The sequence below is a fragment of the Cercospora kikuchii genome (assembly GCF_019650295.1).
Source record: "Cercospora kikuchii DNA, contig_00009, whole genome shotgun sequence".
Lineage (NCBI taxonomy): Eukaryota > Fungi > Ascomycota > Dothideomycetes > Mycosphaerellales > Mycosphaerellaceae > Cercospora > Cercospora kikuchii.
The window spans coordinates 1,588,999-1,606,888 of NW_025408590.1; the positions used below are offsets into that span (position 1 = coordinate 1,588,999).

Genomic DNA, 17,890 nt, shown 5'->3' on the forward strand with positions numbered 1-17,890 from the left:
AGTGACGAAATGAGGAAGTCTGAGGCGCGAATAATTTCGCGAGCGAGTGGCTGTTGTGTTTTTGGCGAGATACCCAACGGGAGAGGAAGAGAGAGAGTCTTGTCTCACTGTGTTTTACTTCAGCTCTTATTTTTTTTTTGCATGTCTCTCAGAGGAGGACGAGCAGGAGTAGGATGGGTGCATGATAATGCATAATGGATAATGAAGATGCACGGGATCACAACTGTAGTAGATACAAAGGTCGGGACGAAGATGAAGATACATTGAAAGAAATACATTTTGCACATTCCACATGATTACACACTTACTTTTCCTATCTCCTCATTCCTCTGCACTCTCTTCACCCCCTCAATGGCAAAACATGCTGCACCAAAGCCCCCTGTCTACAAAGCGGGCACATCGGCTGCTCCCTCAACCAATCTGTCACACAACTCCAGCAGAACACATGTCCGCACGTCGTAACGCTGGGGTCTTTCATTGGTTCCAAACATAATGTGCATTTTCTCGTCTGATCGCCTGAAATCCACTGCATTGTCGCTTCGTCCTTCAAATCATGCCGTGGCCCCTTCATGATAGGCGTATGAGTCGTTTGCGCGATGCGTTTCGAAATCGCCTCGGGGGAAGTTCCTGTGTGTTGTGTCTCGAAGAGAAGAGGGGTGTTGAATGGGTTGGAATCTTCTTCTTCGAAGATTTCTCCTTCGATGGAGATGGCGTCGGAGAGTTCGCCATTTGGGTCCAGGTTGGAGGAGTTGCTTCTCTGGAGTAAGGCAGAGCCGGTATTGCTGGAAGTTTGGGTTTGGATGTTGGAGTATGTTGTCTTCATGTGGAGGTAGCCTTGAACGACCATTTGGACGACGAGAAGGACTCCGAGGACTTCATAGCCAGCACGTTGGTCGCCTTCGGTGAGCTTCCGGGTGAAGACGTAGCGGAGCCCGAAGATGCGTTTGGAGAGTTGGTAGTAGGCGCCTGTGAAGTAGAAAATTGCGAGGCTGACGGCGTAGATCGGGGCTGGGGATGTGATGGAGTCCAAGTGCTTGAGCACATATTCTTGGAATTGGTTAACCTTCTTTGGAGGGTTCTTGATTTGTGTGGAGTCGGATACTCGTCGGTGGTGGGCTTTCTTGAGTGTCTTCTCTAATTTGGCTCGGAGGCGTTTGCGGAAGGCCGGAAGGAAGCGTGTTAGGATATAAGGAAGCAGTACGCTGGATAAGATGTAGCCTCCGCGTCTGCTGACGGACGGGAGGCGATTTGTATCATCTTCGACTTGTACAATATCGCAATATTCCTCGCCCAAGGTCCGGTTGCCGATAAATGTGGTCAGTCCGAGATACAGAAGCTCTGTGAATACTGAGGCTTCGTTGGACCATTTGTGCTCTGAACGCGTGCCATAGAGAGACCGTATCACTGCCGAGAGCTGTGTCAGAAGCACGGATTGGAAGTAGGCATCCTTTTGGTTGGATCGGATGATGTCTGGCGCCGCTGCCCAAGGGTAATTGAAGTTTCGCGTTGGTTCCTCAGATACTGCTTTACTGCTATCACGAACGTGATCCGACATCTTGAGGCGCGTTCCTTTGATTTGGAAGGCTTCGACTTGAAGTCGCGTTCACGAAAGTGCAGACACGTCGTTGGCAGGAGCCTCGGCTCAGCGGGTATGGCCGAATCTGCTTGCCAAGACTACATGGGTTAGGACGTGAGACGAAGCTCGTAGCCAGCACACACATCTGCATCTGATTGTACGATACTGGGAACTGTTCTTTCCGACGTTTTGACTAGCTTATACATTGAAATATTTGCTGATTCGCCAACTAAATGAAGCAGCCTCGCACCCAAAATTCCGACGGCAGCTGCCCAGCATCATAGTTTGACAGCTCGCAAGGCAGTATCGGCGACTCGTTGTGCCTGCTCGTTCGTCCCTCTCCTCGCTCGAGACATGAGACACTTGATTATCACCTTGTACTATGGGCTATCGACCACGTTCCCTGTTGCTATGTCCATGCCCGGTACCATTGGAGCCGCGCGAGCCAACGTGGGATCCGAAGCCGCCCGTGAACAGCAACAACAAGAGTATACGGGACACATTGTCGAAACTGAGACCAGGTCTGAGATCCCTTCACCGACTGAAAGCTTCGACTGTTTTACGTGTTGTTGAGATCTATTATCTCATGCTGCCATTCCTCCTCCAGTGCTCTGAGAAGAGACATCTGAATCCGGAGGACCCTGGATATCTTCCACTGAGTTTCAGACCAAGGTTCGGCAAAGATTCACACCTCACTGATTGAATGTACACAGCCGTCGATGTGTTCGGAACTTCTGCAGACCCGTTTCTATGCCATGGGCTGGCGGATTCGTATTCGCATCTCTGAATACTTCAGTGGACGGTTGTCTGGTTTTCAGTCATCTACATCGATTTTACTTTCACTGACAATACTTCCCGTACCAGGCTTCAATGCGAGACCGTGCTGGAGAAGGTGTCGCTATCCATTGTGGCTTTGCGAGCATCGGGTATGCTCTTGACGTATAAAACGTTTCCGCAAACTTCCTAGCGATTAATGAAGTTGCCTTGACTGTAGCAGGATTCAGCAGAGGAACGAAAAGCTGGTTCCCTGTTCAGGACAGAGCTCAATACGGTCAAAGAACGGGACACATCATTATGCCGTTCTTGATGATGATTGTCTGGGCATTGATGACTGTGCTTCTGGCGCTGGGAGTGGCTAGACAGAGCCTTAGACTCAGCTGATCGAAGCTTGAAGTCATGACTCGCGAGTCGGCACAACAATTCAGCTGAGGCTGCTTGTGAGCTGGTCTGCGACAATTCAGGAGCATCAAGCCTTCTGCTTCACTTCTTCTGCCTGCATATGCAGTGATGAGGGAGTGCTGAAGTCCTGGAGACGGGACACTGAAAGTCAAACAGAAGGCCGGAGAGTCCGTCTTGGCATCTGCACAGGCTATGTGGTCATAGCTGGACAGGGGCGCGGCCAGGATGTTCACGACATCAGCTTACCCAGCTGCAACATCCACTCTTCGCCGCCACCGTCAGATGCCATAAGCATATGTGCAGAAATCGACGAACAGCAGGTCGACCCGAACGCGAACGCCTTGCACAAAAGCATGACCCGTAACTGGTACCTGGGCACAGCATGCGTGGCTGTTGGAAGGCCAAGACGGCCGGACGCGTGCAATCCGGCCGCTAGTTCGTCGCCGTGCCAATCCGCGTTTGAACTCCTCCACAAACCTCGCGCCAGAGGCGTAAGAGGCACGAGGCGGTGCAATTTCGCAAAAGGGCCAGAAACAGGTCTCACGCTGGAACCAGCTTTTTGCAAGCCGTAGCGCGTCTTGTCAAGCCTTGACATCATAAGAAGGCATTGCCAATTGCAGTTAGAACGGAGATCACATCACCTGAGGAAGCGGGATCGTCGTCAAGTACAAGGCTGCATCCTCAGCCCCCTTCATCTGTTGTTTGTCCTGCTGCGCCCAAAACCAACCTCCACACCCGTTTCTATTTTTCGTGAAGGATTTGCCATTGCACAGCTGCAGAACGCGTAAGTACTGTGTTGTCACTCTTGGTATATAGCTTCACTTTCTGATACTGATTGCCGGTACTTTCAGACTCTCGCTCACTACCAGCATCAACGTAAACAAGAAATCCTAAGCTCTCCACAACAACCGGCATCATGCAATTGAAGAAGCTCCTCATCCTGGCCCCAGTTGCCCTCGTCGCTGCCCAGGACGACAACATTGGCGACGATATCGCTGGTGCCGTCACTTCAATCGCTGGCGACATCACTGAGGCTGGCGCCTCGATTGCGACGAACATTGCTACGAATGCCCAGAGCATTTTCTCAGAGGTATGTTTGCTCCAGCTGCCCGTTTTATTGCAGCATACTGACATGTCTCCAGGCCACTGATGGCGCAGATGGTGCTCTCGAAACCATCACCTCTGCCCTTGACGGCGCTATCGACACCGCCACTTCCGTTCTTGCTGGCGTTGTCACCACAATTACCTCCGATGGCCAGGAGATTTTGAGCACGATTACTTCTGCTGCCGGCAACGGAGCTAACGCTGCAACCTCCGTCATCGACAGCGCTATCTCAGGCGCTTCTAGCGTCGTCAACAGTGCTATTTCTGAGGCATCTGGCGCTGTCAACAGTGCCACTTCGGAGGCTGGTGCCTACGAGACCAATGCACCAAAGGTCGCTGCCGGTCTGTTGGCTATGGGTCTGGGTGCTGTTGCTATGTTGTAAGCTGCCTAGCTGCGGACAGCAGAACGGAACCTCGGGAGCATGCACTTTTTGAGGTCTCGTCGCGACCTTACTTTCACGCCAGCTTTGCTTCTGAGACAGAGCGACTTGGACGCATGCAGGAATGAGAGCCATTGAGCAATTGATGTGGCACAGTGAGCCACCAGTCATGATTGATGTCACGATACAGTGTATCATAATCCAGAAGTTCAAATTCGACGATCACTTCTTCGATCGCTTTCCAGCAAGTGTCTCAGCTATTCGTCCAGCCTTTGAGGTCATCTCGGACCCCTTGTCGTCCTTGCTTTGCGACCCACTTCATGTCACTAGCTATCGCGAGCGAAGAATTGGTGGTCCTCGCTTGCCCACCATCTCTCGACTTTCAAGTCTGGGCTGAACTCGATCCAATGCGGATAAGAGTAGCTGTCGCACTTGACGCAATTTAGCCAGCTATTCTGCCCAACATGCTCAGCATCTTCATCCTCGACGACCGTTTCAGATTCACATTCTGTGCAAAAGAATCTTGGATACTTCTTCGAGCTCGAGAACCCTTGGAGCAGGAGCACCTGCGTGTCGAAGAGAAATTCTGGGCAGGCTTCGAAATCGTCCCTGAGTTCTTCGGCATGATCCTGCAGGTGGCGTCGGTTTCCAGGCACGATCCACGCGATTGTGAGTAGATCTTTGAGTGCTCGGTCGGAGTCAGGCAGTTCGATTTGTTGGTAAACAGCACGGATGCCAGCTGCGATGACTGTAATTGAGTCCATGTTCGCCGCAAGCTCTTCGCGGAATCTCGTCTGAGCAAAGCCTTTCAGATCCGACACTTCGTACTGTGAAGCGTCAATCCCGCGTTGTCTGATTTTTCCGAAGCGCAGACTGACCTTTTCTGCGATCGCGTAGACGTGAGCATGTAGCTGGATCGAGCTCTTGATGATGCTGCTAGTGTGAATGCTTTCCACAATGTTTCCGTCTGCATCAATATCGGCTGGGCAATCTCCGGGGACAAGCGTCGAAAGTGTGTCGCTATAGTCGAATTTGTAGCAGTATTCGATCCTACGTGCGTGCCATTAGCAGAGCCGAATGACTCTGTTCATGAGATCCCTAACATCTTTTCGAGCGCTATTGGATCATCCTCCTTGAGAACCGTAACGCGCTGTTGCCCTTCAAGGAAGTCTCGCGTGCAACACGTGTCGAACCATCTTGACTGAGCTGATATGATAGTGCGGTGAACCTTGTATTCGCGGCCTGTGGTGCCGCAAATGATCGTGAAGTCGGAGAATTTCCCGTTCTCGAGGAATCTGCTGGTCGCAGCTCGAAAACGATTCATGTTGGATTTGTGCCAGGCCTTCAGAGCGAGCAGGCAGTGGGATGCAGACGTCGAGATGTGATGTGGCGACAGGTATTCGAACTAATTGTAGGTGGTGTTTGCTGCCTTGGCGACGCAGTCGCTCCTGCCAGTGTGCCCACCACTTTCATTCGAGGCAGTCGCTTCCTCGCGTTGAGATGGCGTCACAACACAATATGAGGGGAATTGCTTGATCATCAAGAGCATGGAAGAGCCCATACGTTGACTTTCCGCGCTACTTTCATTTTCGTCTTCGTAGCCCTCTATCATAATTTTCGTGGGCGAAACAGTCAGCCCTTCCGTAACGCCAGACACCTACGCTGAATCTCAAACTTGTGCGAAGTCCACAACCTGTCATGAAACGCCTCCTCGGCCGCACGCTACTCGCGTCCATCCTTAGAATCTCTCCTTCATCCGGGCACTGACGGTTCTCAGATTGCCATACACCTTCCCTGGCGGGCTACCCAAGATCAAGCTGACGATCGCCTCCCTGGCCACATGAATGTTCTTGAAGCCTCCCAAGATGTGCACTTTGCTCCCTGCAAGCACAACTCTCGTCCGGCTTGCGTTCTCGATCGCAAACTTGGTCTTGCCATCCTTGCCTGCTATTCGCCCAATAGCTCTGCTCATGTGCTCTCCCTCCAAATTCTTCACATCCTTGATCTCGAAACTCTGCATGTACAAGTCATCGAGACGGAGCAATGCAATCGCATCATCGAGATCGAAACCTAGGCAGAAAGCCTCAATGAAATCTGCGCCCTTCTGTATCGCCCCCGTGTCGGTCGTCTCTTTCGATGTGCGAAGTTCGACAGCCTTCTTGTGTGTATTGACGCGAACTTGGAGTTTGAGGTGTTCGACGAGAGGAGGGTAGATCTTCGGCCAGGATGTCTTCAGCGGCGACATGCGGTGGGGTGGGATTCGGACTTTGCGTTCTTCAACTCGGTGGCGTCGTTTTGAGGGCGTCTCTGGAGAGAAGAGAGAGGTGGGTTCGCCGTCGACTTCCATAGTGATGTCTTCGCTAGGTTGCTCGGTCGGCACTATCGTGGATGTGATCACTTCTTCGTCCACGGCGGTTTCTGGAGCATCGTGCACGATTTCGTCCTCAATTTGCTCAGGCGCTCTTTGGAGAGCGGTCGGGGCTGGCATTTTGGCGGATTGTTGTGGTCCTGATTCGAAGTCTTTACACACCAGTCGACGTCTGTTCAGAGGGTAGTCGGTCTAGCACGCGGTGACTGGTCGAGAGTGCGGAGTATCTGCTCAAGGAATTTCGACGTCGGGTCGAACTTTTGGCAAGCCGCGCTAATATTTGCAGGGATCGGAGGCTGGGCACGGACGCAGCTTCCCTCCGCGTCACGCCTCAGTGCCTGAAGCTCCAGCCGTGTTGCAAGCTACAGTTCATCACCAAACAATCTACCACCACTCCATCGCCCGTCGCGCCCATTCGAACGACTCCCAAATCACTCTTCACCCAATCCGCTCCGCCGTTAACCATCACACCGCCCATCATGGCGGCCATGGGTTACGCACCGATGCTTTCAGAACAGCCAGGCTACTCATTCGCACAAGCTCCCACATCATCACGCTCGCAACCCAAGCAGCACGGCTTCTATCCGTATGATCATTGATGACCGCGCCTCGATGAATGCCGCTGATTGCCAATAGATACACCGACAACGGTGGCTCAACTCTCGGCATCAGCGGTCAAGACTTCACCATTCTTGCAGGAGACACACGTTCCACATCCGGCTACAACATCAACACGCGATACGAACCCAAACTCTTCAAAATTGGCGGCAATGGCCCGGATAACGAGGGCTCGAAGATCGTGCTCTCCGTTGTTGGATTCGCAGCAGATGGTCATGCTCTGAAAGAGCGACTTGATACGATTGTGAAGATGTACAAATACCAACACGGCAAGGACATCTCGATCGGCGCCTGTGCGCAACGCCTCTCACACATCCTTTACGGAAAGCGCTTCTTCCCGTACTACGTCCATGCGATTCTCGGAGGAATCGATGAGGAGGGCAAGGGCGCGCTGTACAGCTACGATCCAGTTGGGAGTTACGAGAGGGAGCAATGTCGTGCCGCAGGTGCTGCAAGCAGTTTGATCATGCCATTTTTGGACAACCAAGTCAACCTGAAGAACCAGTACGACCCCGTGCAGCCGCAAGGGTTCGGCAAAGAGCCTCTGGTGCCGAAGCCGCTGGATCGCAAGCACGTGGAGGAGCTGGTCAAGGATGCTTTTACCAGCGCCGTGGAGAGACATATCGAGGTCGGTGATGGGCTGCAAACAATGATCATCACGAAAGATGGAATTCTAGAGACGTACGCGGACTTGAAGAAGGACTAGATGGAATGAGCGATGACGGAAGGTGTACGATACTCTGCAAACATACCAGATGCTTGTGCATAGCACGGTGCGAGGAGTCAGGCTACATGGACTGCTACAATACAGAGCTCTGCCGCGATCAGGCATTGCATTCACCCAAATTACTGCTTCTCGTTCAGCTCATCACCATCTCCGATCTGCATGAGTCGCGAGGACAAAAGGAGATGGTGCTTTGTATCAGAAGAAATAAAGTCTGTACTTACCCGCTGCATAGCTTCATCTAAAGCTGCGCTACTACTGCTTCTCGGTCAAGACATCAAGCACGGTCTTGAAATTCGGCGCCCAATAGAACATTTCCTTCTTACCATCCAGATCTTTCAGTGCACTCAGAGGAGGCGGCACATACTTAAGCGGCGAGAAGACTTTGCGACTGGCCTCCTCATATTGATCCTCTGACACATCGTACAACCAGATCCCCAGATCTGCTTCCCACAGGCAGTCAAAGTCGGTGGAGGAATCCCCGATGTAGACTGTGAAGACGTGCGGAGAGCGAGCAGTCTCCCTCAGCCGATTGATTTTGTCGATGTTCGTCCGGATATCTGAGCCATCTGGATGAATGATGACGCCTGTGCTTCCGTTGGGCGAGTCGAGGCCTTGGATCTGGTTCGCATAGACTGAAATCTGTCGAATGAGAGCTTGCAGAGAACGATTATTTGTTTCTGCAAGGAGACCATGTCGGATTGCTGTCCGGCTCCAGTTTACGCTCAAGATCTCGAGTGAAGATTCATTGCTTGCTTCTGTCCTCGCTTCAGGAAGGTAGAGCTCAAATAGATCGGCCCAGCCCTTGTGTAGTTCTAGTTGACGACTGGCAAGAGCTTTGTGAACAGCCTTTTCAATATCATCCTCGGTCACGCCTTTGAAGAAGCCACAGTCTTGCACTCTTTGCGCGCTTTTCAGCTCCACCCACCTGCGAGTTGCTAACCAGGCACTGTACTCTGACGCGTCGTAGTTCTCCCAGTCGAATTTCTCGTTTTGCCATTCCGTGTAGTCTTTCACGTAAGCGTCTACAATCTCTTGCCAGGACAACTTTGTAGACTGTTTCGGCAGATTGCCAAGGAGAAACATGGTATCTTGCTTCGTGATTGTGCCATCGTAGTCCAGAACCAGTCTGGTAGGTCGCTTTAGCTTCCTTGAGGTCATCGTGCTTGGTCGATGACTACTTCCAAAAGCTGGAGCTTGAATATGGCAGTGTCTAGATGCTGTCACGTGGAGACCATATAGCGTTCGATATGCGGCTTGTAGATGCGGCTTCACAATCGAAGCTGTCATCGACTTGAGCAAGACCCTTGGGATATGCTACACCAGTCCATTGACGGGCAATGCCTGCGAGCTTCTCGGTGGCGGCTACTATTCTCCGCCAAGATTGTGCCAGCAATGTCGGCGAATATGGTAGACAACAGGCTGGCATGCAGTGGCATGTGAAGATGGCAGCCGCCGTGATCTCCCGAGGTCTCAGAGCAAAGCTAATTGCCGAGCATCTGGTGTATTTCCCAGCACGCGTTGCCACCGTCCCGATTCCGCTTGCCATGGGCCAATCAGTTGCCACCTTTGTGCGCTGACTTGCCGAACTGACATCGTCGACTTTGTCCTCCGCCTCGCCATCCTACTTGTCTGCCAGACGACACCTCTCCGCTCTCACACTACACGATCACAATGGCATTGCGACTGGCCACACGGCGCTTTGCGCCCCAGCTTGTAGCCCGCCGCGGCATGGCCAGCGTTGTCGACACGGCCAAGAACGCAACGAACGCCCCGGGAGTCGTTTCAGAGGCCACTTCGCGTTCGACAGCACCAAAGCCCGCGAGCGAGACGAGCACGATACAGGATCCGACGGCAGATAAGAATGCCAAGATCAAGACATTCCAGATCTACAGGTGGAACCCAGACACGCCAGAGGAGAAGCCCAAGATGCAATCGTACACACTGGACTTGAACAAGACGGGTCCCATGATGTTGGACGCTCTGATCAGAATCAAGAACGAGGTGGACCCAACTCTCACATTCCGAAGAAGTTGCAGAGAGGGTATCTGCGGTAGCTGTGCCATGAACATTGATGGCGTGAACACATTGGCTTGCCTTTGTAAGTTTTGGTAATAGAAGAGCACGCGACTTGGACAAATACTGATAAAAAACGCAGGCCGAATCCCTACAGACACCGCAAAGGAGTCGAGGATATATCCTTTGCCACACACATACGTGGTGAAGGACTTGGTGCCAGATTTGACCCAGTTCTACAAGCAGTACAAGTCGATCAAGCCATATCTCCAGCGTGACGCTCCTCCAGAAGATGTAAGCATACTTTCTCACGTCTCCTCAGACTATCGCTAACACACTTTTGCAGGGCAAGGAAGTTCGCCAATCCAAGGAAGATCGCCGCAAGCTCGATGGCCTCTACGAATGCATCCTCTGCGCGTGCTGCAGCACATCCTGCCCATCATACTGGTGGAACAGCGAAGAGTACCTCGGCCCAGCAGTCCTCATGCAATCATACCGATGGATCGCCGACTCTCGTGACCAACGCGCCGAACAACGCAAGGACGCCCTGAACAACAGCATGTCCCTCTACCGATGCCACACCATCTTGAACTGCAGCAGGACGTGCCCCAAGGGCCTGAACCCAGCTTTGGCTATCGCCGAGATCAAGAAGGCTATGGCATTCTCATAGATGACGCGTGCGATGGGTAGTTTCCGTGGGTCTATGTAACAACTGCGTTAGAAATGCGAGAAGATTAGGGCACATGTATCAGCAGAGGCGCTACATGGATGAGAGAGGTCAAGTGGGTACTACTACTACTACACCAGCAAGAAGAAACACACTTTGTACATAAGCCTTTCCCTTTCAAAATGTTCAAGTCGAAATTTTCCAATGATGGTATTCCTTATAAGAAAAACGCATAGCCTATGTCAGCCCGATTTCCGCGTAATGTCTTTCCCGGTAGAAGCATTGTACAGTCGCAGCCAGAACACGCAAAAATGGTCGAACCACCACTGAGGGGAAAAGTGATGACTTCATGTAGAAACAAAACGCAGACCTTTGTCAGCAGTCCTATATATTGTAAGCTGAATGAAATTCACAGTCTCATCAATAAATGTATATCTAATATAAACCGGTGATACACGTCTCGCGTCTGCCAACGTACTGTCCTGTTCCGCCATCGCTGGTTGGTCGTCAAGGAGTTGAAAAGCTTTCCCCTTCCTTCCACAGTGTAACCCATTTTAATACAAGACCCCGATCCATGTGTCTGTACCCTTGAACGCCTCGCTTTCCCAAGAATAAATTTTCGAGTGGCAATGTACATTTCCTCGTGTGAGGACGAATTGAGGCCAGAGGTCGTCTCCTCAGTTCCGTCATTTCATATGCTGATTCGGACACGGGGCCAGTAGTGCTGGGTGATGGATCAAGCCAGTTGGCCCGCTAGCCCAATGAACAGTGCCTGTGCGGCTACTTGGGCGGCCCATAGTCCGACCTTCTTCATACGCCGTTGCCGAGCTTTGCGGTCTGAGATGTCGCGCACGAACGCATCGTACGTCTCTTTGCTCAGATCTGCGAGCAGACCGGAGTCGAAGATGGTCCATGACCCATCGAATTCGCTTTGTCTTTTGACGATGCGACAACTGATGGGAATGAAGTTGCTCCCACTTCGGGAGTGAGAGTTGATATAGGCAACGATGGGTCGCACCACAGCGTTGTTGACATATGATATGTCGCGTGTGAAGATCGGTACACTGGCGCGCACATCGTTGAGGTGGATTTGGATGTCCATGACCAGGAAGCGTTTGTCGTCCTCGTCTTCCTGAGCTTGTTGCATATGATCCAGTGTCGATTCCTGGTTGTCTATGTTGGCAGCATCAATATGTGAGGTAGTTCCGTGCCCGTTATGCGCTATCTGATTCGTGACTGTCGCTTCCATGCGGTCATAGAAGTCACTCATAACTTTGGCGATGCTGCCGTCCGCATCATTTGGAATCATGATGTCAGAGACAATGTCGACATTGCCGTCCACAATCCATGAGAAAGGTCCCTCGACGCCACGGTTGAGATGATCGATCTTCAGACCATCGATGCGGATCCGACTATGCTTCTTCCATTGCGAAGCGAACTCCTCCTGTCCATTCACAAGCAAAGCGCCGCTTGTGCTGTGCACCTGCCTGGGGTGGATCGTGAACAGCGAGCCATCAAAGCTGCCACTCATATTGTTGGCGCACAAAAAGTCGTAAAACAACCACTGCTTACGCAGTCGAGGCAATTCGCAGTTGTAGACACTGACAGTGAATGGTCGAAAGTTGTTCGGCTGATAGACGGTGATCAACACATCTTCCATCTTGAAGTGTTCAATCTCGAAGTCGCCCACGTTGTGTTCGTGTCGATAACTCTTCGGGTCGCGACCCTCGTCTTCCGGTCGAGGTCTGACGTGTGTGCGATCTACGACACCTCGCACACCGCGCACGCCCACGTCCTGCAACAAGCCCTTGCCATTGAACCATTTTCGAAATGAAAGCGTGAGATCAACATTTTCGATCGTGACATCGAATTGTGAATAGTTGCCGTCATCCTCTGGATTCGAGCCATGCTCCACTGGGAGCGAAGTATGTTCGCGGCCGGCTTGCGCATGCGCCGCTGCTGCAGCGGCAGCGACAACTGACGAGCCCTTCGTGACAGTCCTCTGATTCTTGTCCGCAGCTGGTCGTCGGCTGACGAACACTTTGTTCAGTCTGATGGTGCCCTCGCCCCATTTTGGCACAATGGCGCTCTCAAAAACCACCTGAATACCTGTGCTTCGCGTCAAGTAGTTGCCTACCCAACTCGCCAGGGTTTCCTGGGCAAACACTGTGTTGATGCCCCAGATAGCCAAGCTGACGAAGGTAGTGGTACCAATGACCAGCCAGAGCAGGTGCCCCCAGAAGATCCAACTTAGAAAAGCAAATATCTCTTCGTGGTTGAAGGGCCGGACGCTTCGAATCGAGAACCACTTGAAGCGAATCTGTAATCGATGCCAGAATCCATTCGCGGCAGCCAATAGCTCGTCCTTCGTGGGACGATGGAAGTGCGGCAAATGATCGTATATGTACTTGCCCGCGCCTGCTGTACTCGTTGCTTGCGCGAGGCCATCTTTGGACTCTTTTGCAGAGATTTGCTTTTGCTCATCTCGCGCGACTGTACTGTTTCCTGATGACTTCTTGTTTTCGCTGTTCCACCGTCTTTGCAATGCCCATCTTGCAATTTGCGACACAGGCTCATGCCGCCCTCGTAATGACGTCCATGATGGTCGAAGTCCAACGATGCCAACGTCTATCGTTACCGTCGGCCGAAACTCGCGTGTATTCGTGGTTGAAGCATGATATTCTCTCCGTCCAGCGCTGGATAGTCGTATTAAAGGTCTTGGGGGTATTATGCTACGTTCGATACAAGGCGTGAGAAGTCGTCTCGTCGTGAGCGGAGATAAAGCGGCGCTGAAAAAGGCGCTGGATCGTGGCAGTCCGCGTCGACTACCCACCATCACATTGCGACTCATATTAGCTGCGCATGCTGAACTGTTGCACCTCACTGTTGAAGCGGGCGGGCGAGTGGGCGGAGATGGTTGACGCAAACCAAAAATGGCTGGCGGAAATCCAGAATCAAGCTCGATGACCAGCGATGGCGCCAGTGTCCAAAGCGGCAAAGCGTGGGCTTGTGAAAGTGTCGCATCAGCAGCCTCAGGCAGGAAGTGCTTGGCAAAAAGAAATCCACCGCACACGCACTAGCGCACTGCCGCTCTTCTCGCTGTTCGTCTGTTCCGCAGAGATCGAACATCTCGACATCGCCCAACGACAACAGATCTGCCCACGATGGTTCAAGTCAAGCAGAGATCCGGCATCGCCGTCGGTATCAATGCTGGCCACGTACGTCTCGCACCACCACCCAACGCCCCGCTGCGCCGACCGAGAGAAATCGAGAGTGATGGAAATGGAGTTGCAATACACGACTAACGATCCCTTTCCACACAGAAAGTCACCCCTCGCCAGCCAAAGCCTCGTGTTTCGCGCATGAAGGGTCACCTCAGCAAGAGAACTGCTTTCGTCCGGGACATCGTCAAGGAGGTTGCTGGGTACGTGTGCCCTTGAGGAACAGAATTGAAGGAACAGTAGGACAGGAACTGACATCACCACCAACAGTCTCGCACCATATGAGCGCCGCGTTATCGAACTTCTCCGCAACTCCAAGGACAAGCGCGCCCGTAAGCTCGCAAAGAAGAGACTCGGAACTTTCGGCCGTGCGAAGAGAAAGGTGGACGAGATGACCAAGGTCATCGCTGAGAGCAGGAGAGCCGGTCACTAAGCGGGCGCTTTGTCTGTGCTGCTATGAGATGACACGGAATTTCGAAATGCAGAGGCATGAAGGCGCAACAAAGGCATGGGTTTGACATGAAATGCCGCCGCTGTGCATGGGCCGTCGCGTCCGGCGTAGAAGCCCCATACACACCAGAGGCCAGCGGCTACCGGTAGAAAGGCGCTCATACTGAATGAAAATGCATTGAAAGTCCAGTTCTCTTCGACCCAAGTTCACGCTCTGCATCACTTGGGAACATATTGTCGCATTGACGACTTCACTCATGTCTTCAGTTACATCCTTACCTTCCCGAGCTTGGACTCGAGCACAAAACGCAAACCAAATTTCCGGCAAGCGACGCTCTGCGAGTCGCAGCCCTCGCAGCAGTAGCTGAGCACTGACGAGCAAGACGGAAGCAAGAAACGACGCCACACTGCAAGCTCGAACGAACACGACTGTTCAACACTGACTCAATGCATTTGATCTAGCTGATCTCCTTGACTACCACGAGCCGCAAAACCCTCCTCGCTATATATGACCTGCCCGATCTTGCCCTTCCTACCCCAGTCAAAATATCTGACTCCCAATCTTCTTACAGAATTGTAGATTCCGTGGAAGATGACCACGTCAAGGGTCAGCGAGAGTGCCAGAGACAGACCTATGCGACTCATGTACTGCCCCAGTCCAGGACCACCTCTAGTCACAGGGCCGCCACCAAAAGGAGCGTACAACCTGGATGTGGACATGATACCAGCGACAGTCTTTTCGTTGGGCGAGGCCAGAAAATTGGCGGCTATTGTTCGCATCATCAGCGCTTCGAATGGGAGATTGATGATTCGGCATAGCACGCCATCGATCGCATCGGCTACGAATTGGACTGGGAGTTGCGCCATGATTGTCGAGCGATGGACTGGAGTGACTTTCCCAGCAGAGACGGGTCGGATATTTGCTTCGTCACTGTCGCGGAGTGCTCGGTTCTCGCCACGCTTGACAACGGACCAGCCGCTGTGCTGCAGGAATTTCGATCGTATCGAATAGCATTGGTAGAGAACCCAACCCACGGGATCACGCTGAAAGCCAGGTCTCGCAATCTTTGTCGGATCGTCGTTGACGTCTGGAAACTTGAAGCCTGTAATGAGATGAAAGACCGGGAAGACGCTGTCTGTGGCATCGTAGAAAAGCATCCGGTAGATGAAGAGAAATGCTCCTGGTGATGTGATAAGTCCCACGAAACGAGATCCAGGTCGACCATTCCAGATCTGGCGATGAAAGCTTCCAGCGTATTTCGCCGGGAGGAATGATCGAAAGCCAGGTAGTACGGGTAGAGCAGGAGCTAGGCCTAGTCTCTGAGCGGCAGCATAGTACTCCAGCGGCATCAAGATGATACAGATTCCCGCTATGAGGCCTTGGAGCACGTGTTCCAAGCCCTTATGCAATTTCTCCCTCGTCTTCCGACTCAACTTGCTCCTCATGATCCAATCTTGCAGCTCACCCACGATGTACTCTGCGCCCACCATAAGCCCCACCCTCGTCAAGGCATGTACGACTGAAGCCATGCCTCCTGGAAACCGCTTCGCCAGAGACCATCGCATTCCACCACGATACATTTCAGCCCATTCTGTTGACAGAATCTCTGCAACGGAACGACTAGAGTCATACAACCCAATCTGAACCCGCTGAATGAAGGCATCCGGCCAGAGATGAAACAGGAAATTGGCTGCATAAACGGCGTATTCGAGCACTTCGCCACGATCCTGTTCATCTCTGAGAAGATCCCGGCGTGCTTCTTGGATCGCTCTGTACCGAAGGCCGCTACTTTGCTCGATCTCTTCTTTCTTTTCCACGATGCCGACTAAGGCGAGGACAGCATTTTGGGCTTTTCGTTGCTCGGCATTGAATTCCTCGATACTTGGATTGATGGGTCGGCCTTGGGGGTCATATTGCTGTTCATATTCGTGTCCAGTCACCTCTTGACTCGGGTTTGCATTTGACGAGCCAGCATTTCTTCGCGGCTGCTCTGCTTCATCTTGATATGCGGATCGGCCAAGTGCGAGGCGTTCTAGGTACTGCCTCCTTCCCATGGTTCATCGAGATGCGGGAATACGAGGAGGCTCATATTGATTCGCGGGTGTTGGAACAATAGCTTGTCATCTTTCAAGATTGTCAGCTACGCGCTTTCTGTTGCATGTCGACTAAACAGGCGGAAGTAGACAGATTGTGTGGCTGAATACGCCAAGACAAGACTGGATCGGACCCTTCTTGTGGCTGAAGTAAACCAAGCGAGGCAAGTCCATCTCCAAAAAGTTCTCGACGCCAGTCGCATACCTCATCCCCCACATCCACCGCCGCCATGGGTCTCGCCGGTAACAAGAAGAAGTATGCGACTACATATGGCATACCGCTATATTCTCACACTAACATTCTCCCAGAACAAAACTCTCCGCCGACCCCAACAACACCGCCTGGGCGAAATCCACCACATCCTTCGGCCACAAAATCCTCTCCAAACAAGGCTGGAAACCCGGCGACTATCTCGGCGCAGAAAATGCCTCGCATTCAGAACACTATACCGCCGCCAATGCCTCTCACATCCGTGTAATGCTTCGCGAAGATAATCTCGGACTCGGCGCGAAAATCGGAACACAGAATGCCGAGACTTTCGGGTTGAGCATGTTCTCTGGACTCTTGGGGCGACTGAACGGGAAAGAGGAAGACCAGGCTGCACTGAAAAAGAAAGAGGAGACATTACGAGATGTGCAATTGAAGCTGAAGTATGGGAACCTGAACTTCGTGAGAGGAGGATTACTGGTGGGTGACAAGATGTGTGAAGTCAAGACCGACTTGGGACATCTGAAAGAAGGCGGGAAGAAGCGTAAAGCCAGCTACGCCGAAGACGACGAGGATGAGGAGGCAGAAGACAGCAAATCAGCAAAGAAACGACGAAAAGAGGAAAAGAAGCAAAAAGCCACCAACGGAACCGCAGCCGCAATCAAAGAAATGAAGCGCCAACGAAAACTCGAAGCAGGAGCAGAAGATATCCCTAGCACCAGCGACGTTCCCTCGCGAGAAGCAGAATCCACATCAGACTCCGCCAGTTCCAGCGAAGACGAAAAGCCCTCTTCATCAAAACGCAGCAAAAAGTCCTCGCGCAAAGAATCCAAACGCTCATCAGATGACAGCAATCCCATCGATAAAGACGAGAAAGCCCGCTTGAAGGCAGAAAAGCGCCAACGGAAAGAAGAGCGTCGGAAACGTAAAGAGGAGAAACGAGCGAAGCGAGCAGCGAAAGAGGCGAAGAAGGATTCGAAATCTAGTTCCGCTGTTGCAAGCGAGTCAGAAGCAGCCACGACGGCATCGGGGACGTCTACGCCGACATTTATGGGCGGGAGACAGGCCGTGCGGCATCGTTATATTATGCAGAAGAGGATGGCAGCAGGGAGTGCGCAGGCGTTGAAGGAGATTTTCATGATGAAGCCAAAGGTTGCTTCATGAGATTGAACGGCAGTGATAGATCCTCAGCGTGTACGTATCAAAAGTAATGAGGACTCGTGCTCGATTATCACGAGTCTTGCTGCTCAACAGGGCGCAGTAATCAACAGTGTATGCACAAGTT

The 17,890-nt window shown here is 52.2% G+C and overlaps 11 protein-coding genes across 11 annotated transcripts; 5 read left to right on the top strand and 6 right to left on the bottom strand.

Moving 5' to 3' along the window:
• Window positions 1-340: 340 nt before the first annotated feature.
• On the bottom strand, window positions 341-1,555 carry CKM354_001274100 (uncharacterized protein; the record flags this gene model as incomplete). The annotated part of the gene is made up of 1 exon (XM_044808266.1): window positions 341-1,555. The coding sequence occupies one exon, from the start codon at window positions 1,553-1,555 to the stop codon at window positions 341-343; it is 1,215 nt and encodes a 404-aa protein (XP_044664201.1).
• Window positions 1,556-3,671: 2,116 nt separating this feature from the next.
• On the top strand, window positions 3,672-4,242 carry CKM354_001274200 (uncharacterized protein; the record flags this gene model as incomplete). Its single annotated transcript, XM_044808267.1, has 2 exons — window positions 3,672-3,845; window positions 3,898-4,242. The coding sequence occupies 2 exons, from the start codon at window positions 3,672-3,674 to the stop codon at window positions 4,240-4,242; spliced, it is 519 nt and encodes a 172-aa protein (XP_044664202.1).
• A 250-nt stretch (window positions 4,243-4,492) lies between these two features.
• On the bottom strand, window positions 4,493-5,563 carry CKM354_001274300 (uncharacterized protein; the record flags this gene model as incomplete). Its single annotated transcript, XM_044808268.1, has 4 exons — window positions 4,493-4,565; window positions 4,609-5,066; window positions 5,118-5,289; window positions 5,343-5,563. The coding sequence occupies 4 exons, from the start codon at window positions 5,561-5,563 to the stop codon at window positions 4,493-4,495; spliced, it is 924 nt and encodes a 307-aa protein (XP_044664203.1).
• A 414-nt stretch (window positions 5,564-5,977) lies between these two features.
• Window positions 5,978-6,727, bottom strand: CKM354_001274400 (uncharacterized protein; the record flags this gene model as incomplete). The annotated part of the gene is made up of 1 exon (XM_044808269.1): window positions 5,978-6,727. The coding sequence occupies one exon, from the start codon at window positions 6,725-6,727 to the stop codon at window positions 5,978-5,980; it is 750 nt and encodes a 249-aa protein (XP_044664204.1).
• Window positions 6,728-7,086: 359 nt separating this feature from the next.
• On the top strand, window positions 7,087-7,931 carry CKM354_001274500 (proteasome core particle subunit beta 6; the record flags this gene model as incomplete). Its single annotated transcript, XM_044808270.1, has 2 exons — window positions 7,087-7,193; window positions 7,244-7,931. The coding sequence occupies 2 exons, from the start codon at window positions 7,087-7,089 to the stop codon at window positions 7,929-7,931; spliced, it is 795 nt and encodes a 264-aa protein (XP_044664205.1).
• Window positions 7,932-8,204: 273 nt separating this feature from the next.
• On the bottom strand, window positions 8,205-9,110 carry CKM354_001274600 (uncharacterized protein; the record flags this gene model as incomplete). Its single annotated transcript, XM_044808271.1, has 1 exon — window positions 8,205-9,110. The coding sequence occupies one exon, from the start codon at window positions 9,108-9,110 to the stop codon at window positions 8,205-8,207; it is 906 nt and encodes a 301-aa protein (XP_044664206.1).
• Window positions 9,111-9,623: 513 nt separating this feature from the next.
• CKM354_001274700 (succinate dehydrogenase iron-sulfur protein subunit SDH2) lies at window positions 9,624-10,635 on the top strand (the record flags this gene model as incomplete). Its single annotated transcript, XM_044808272.1, has 3 exons — window positions 9,624-10,050; window positions 10,108-10,259; window positions 10,312-10,635. The coding sequence occupies 3 exons, from the start codon at window positions 9,624-9,626 to the stop codon at window positions 10,633-10,635; spliced, it is 903 nt and encodes a 300-aa protein (XP_044664207.1).
• Window positions 10,636-11,368: 733 nt separating this feature from the next.
• Window positions 11,369-13,483, bottom strand: CKM354_001274800 (uncharacterized protein; the record flags this gene model as incomplete). Its single annotated transcript, XM_044808273.1, has 1 exon — window positions 11,369-13,483. The coding sequence occupies one exon, from the start codon at window positions 13,481-13,483 to the stop codon at window positions 11,369-11,371; it is 2,115 nt and encodes a 704-aa protein (XP_044664208.1).
• Window positions 13,484-13,796: 313 nt separating this feature from the next.
• On the top strand, window positions 13,797-14,286 carry CKM354_001274900 (uncharacterized protein; the record flags this gene model as incomplete). Its single annotated transcript, XM_044808274.1, has 3 exons — window positions 13,797-13,850; window positions 13,956-14,056; window positions 14,124-14,286. The coding sequence occupies 3 exons, from the start codon at window positions 13,797-13,799 to the stop codon at window positions 14,284-14,286; spliced, it is 318 nt and encodes a 105-aa protein (XP_044664209.1).
• Window positions 14,287-14,747: 461 nt separating this feature from the next.
• On the bottom strand, window positions 14,748-16,358 carry CKM354_001275000 (uncharacterized protein; the record flags this gene model as incomplete). Its single annotated transcript, XM_044808275.1, has 1 exon — window positions 14,748-16,358. The coding sequence occupies one exon, from the start codon at window positions 16,356-16,358 to the stop codon at window positions 14,748-14,750; it is 1,611 nt and encodes a 536-aa protein (XP_044664210.1).
• Window positions 16,359-16,627: 269 nt separating this feature from the next.
• CKM354_001275100 (telomerase inhibitor) lies at window positions 16,628-17,769 on the top strand (the record flags this gene model as incomplete). Its single annotated transcript, XM_044808276.1, has 2 exons — window positions 16,628-16,653; window positions 16,707-17,769. The coding sequence occupies 2 exons, from the start codon at window positions 16,628-16,630 to the stop codon at window positions 17,767-17,769; spliced, it is 1,089 nt and encodes a 362-aa protein (XP_044664211.1).
• Between the last annotated feature and the right edge of the window lie 121 nt (window positions 17,770-17,890).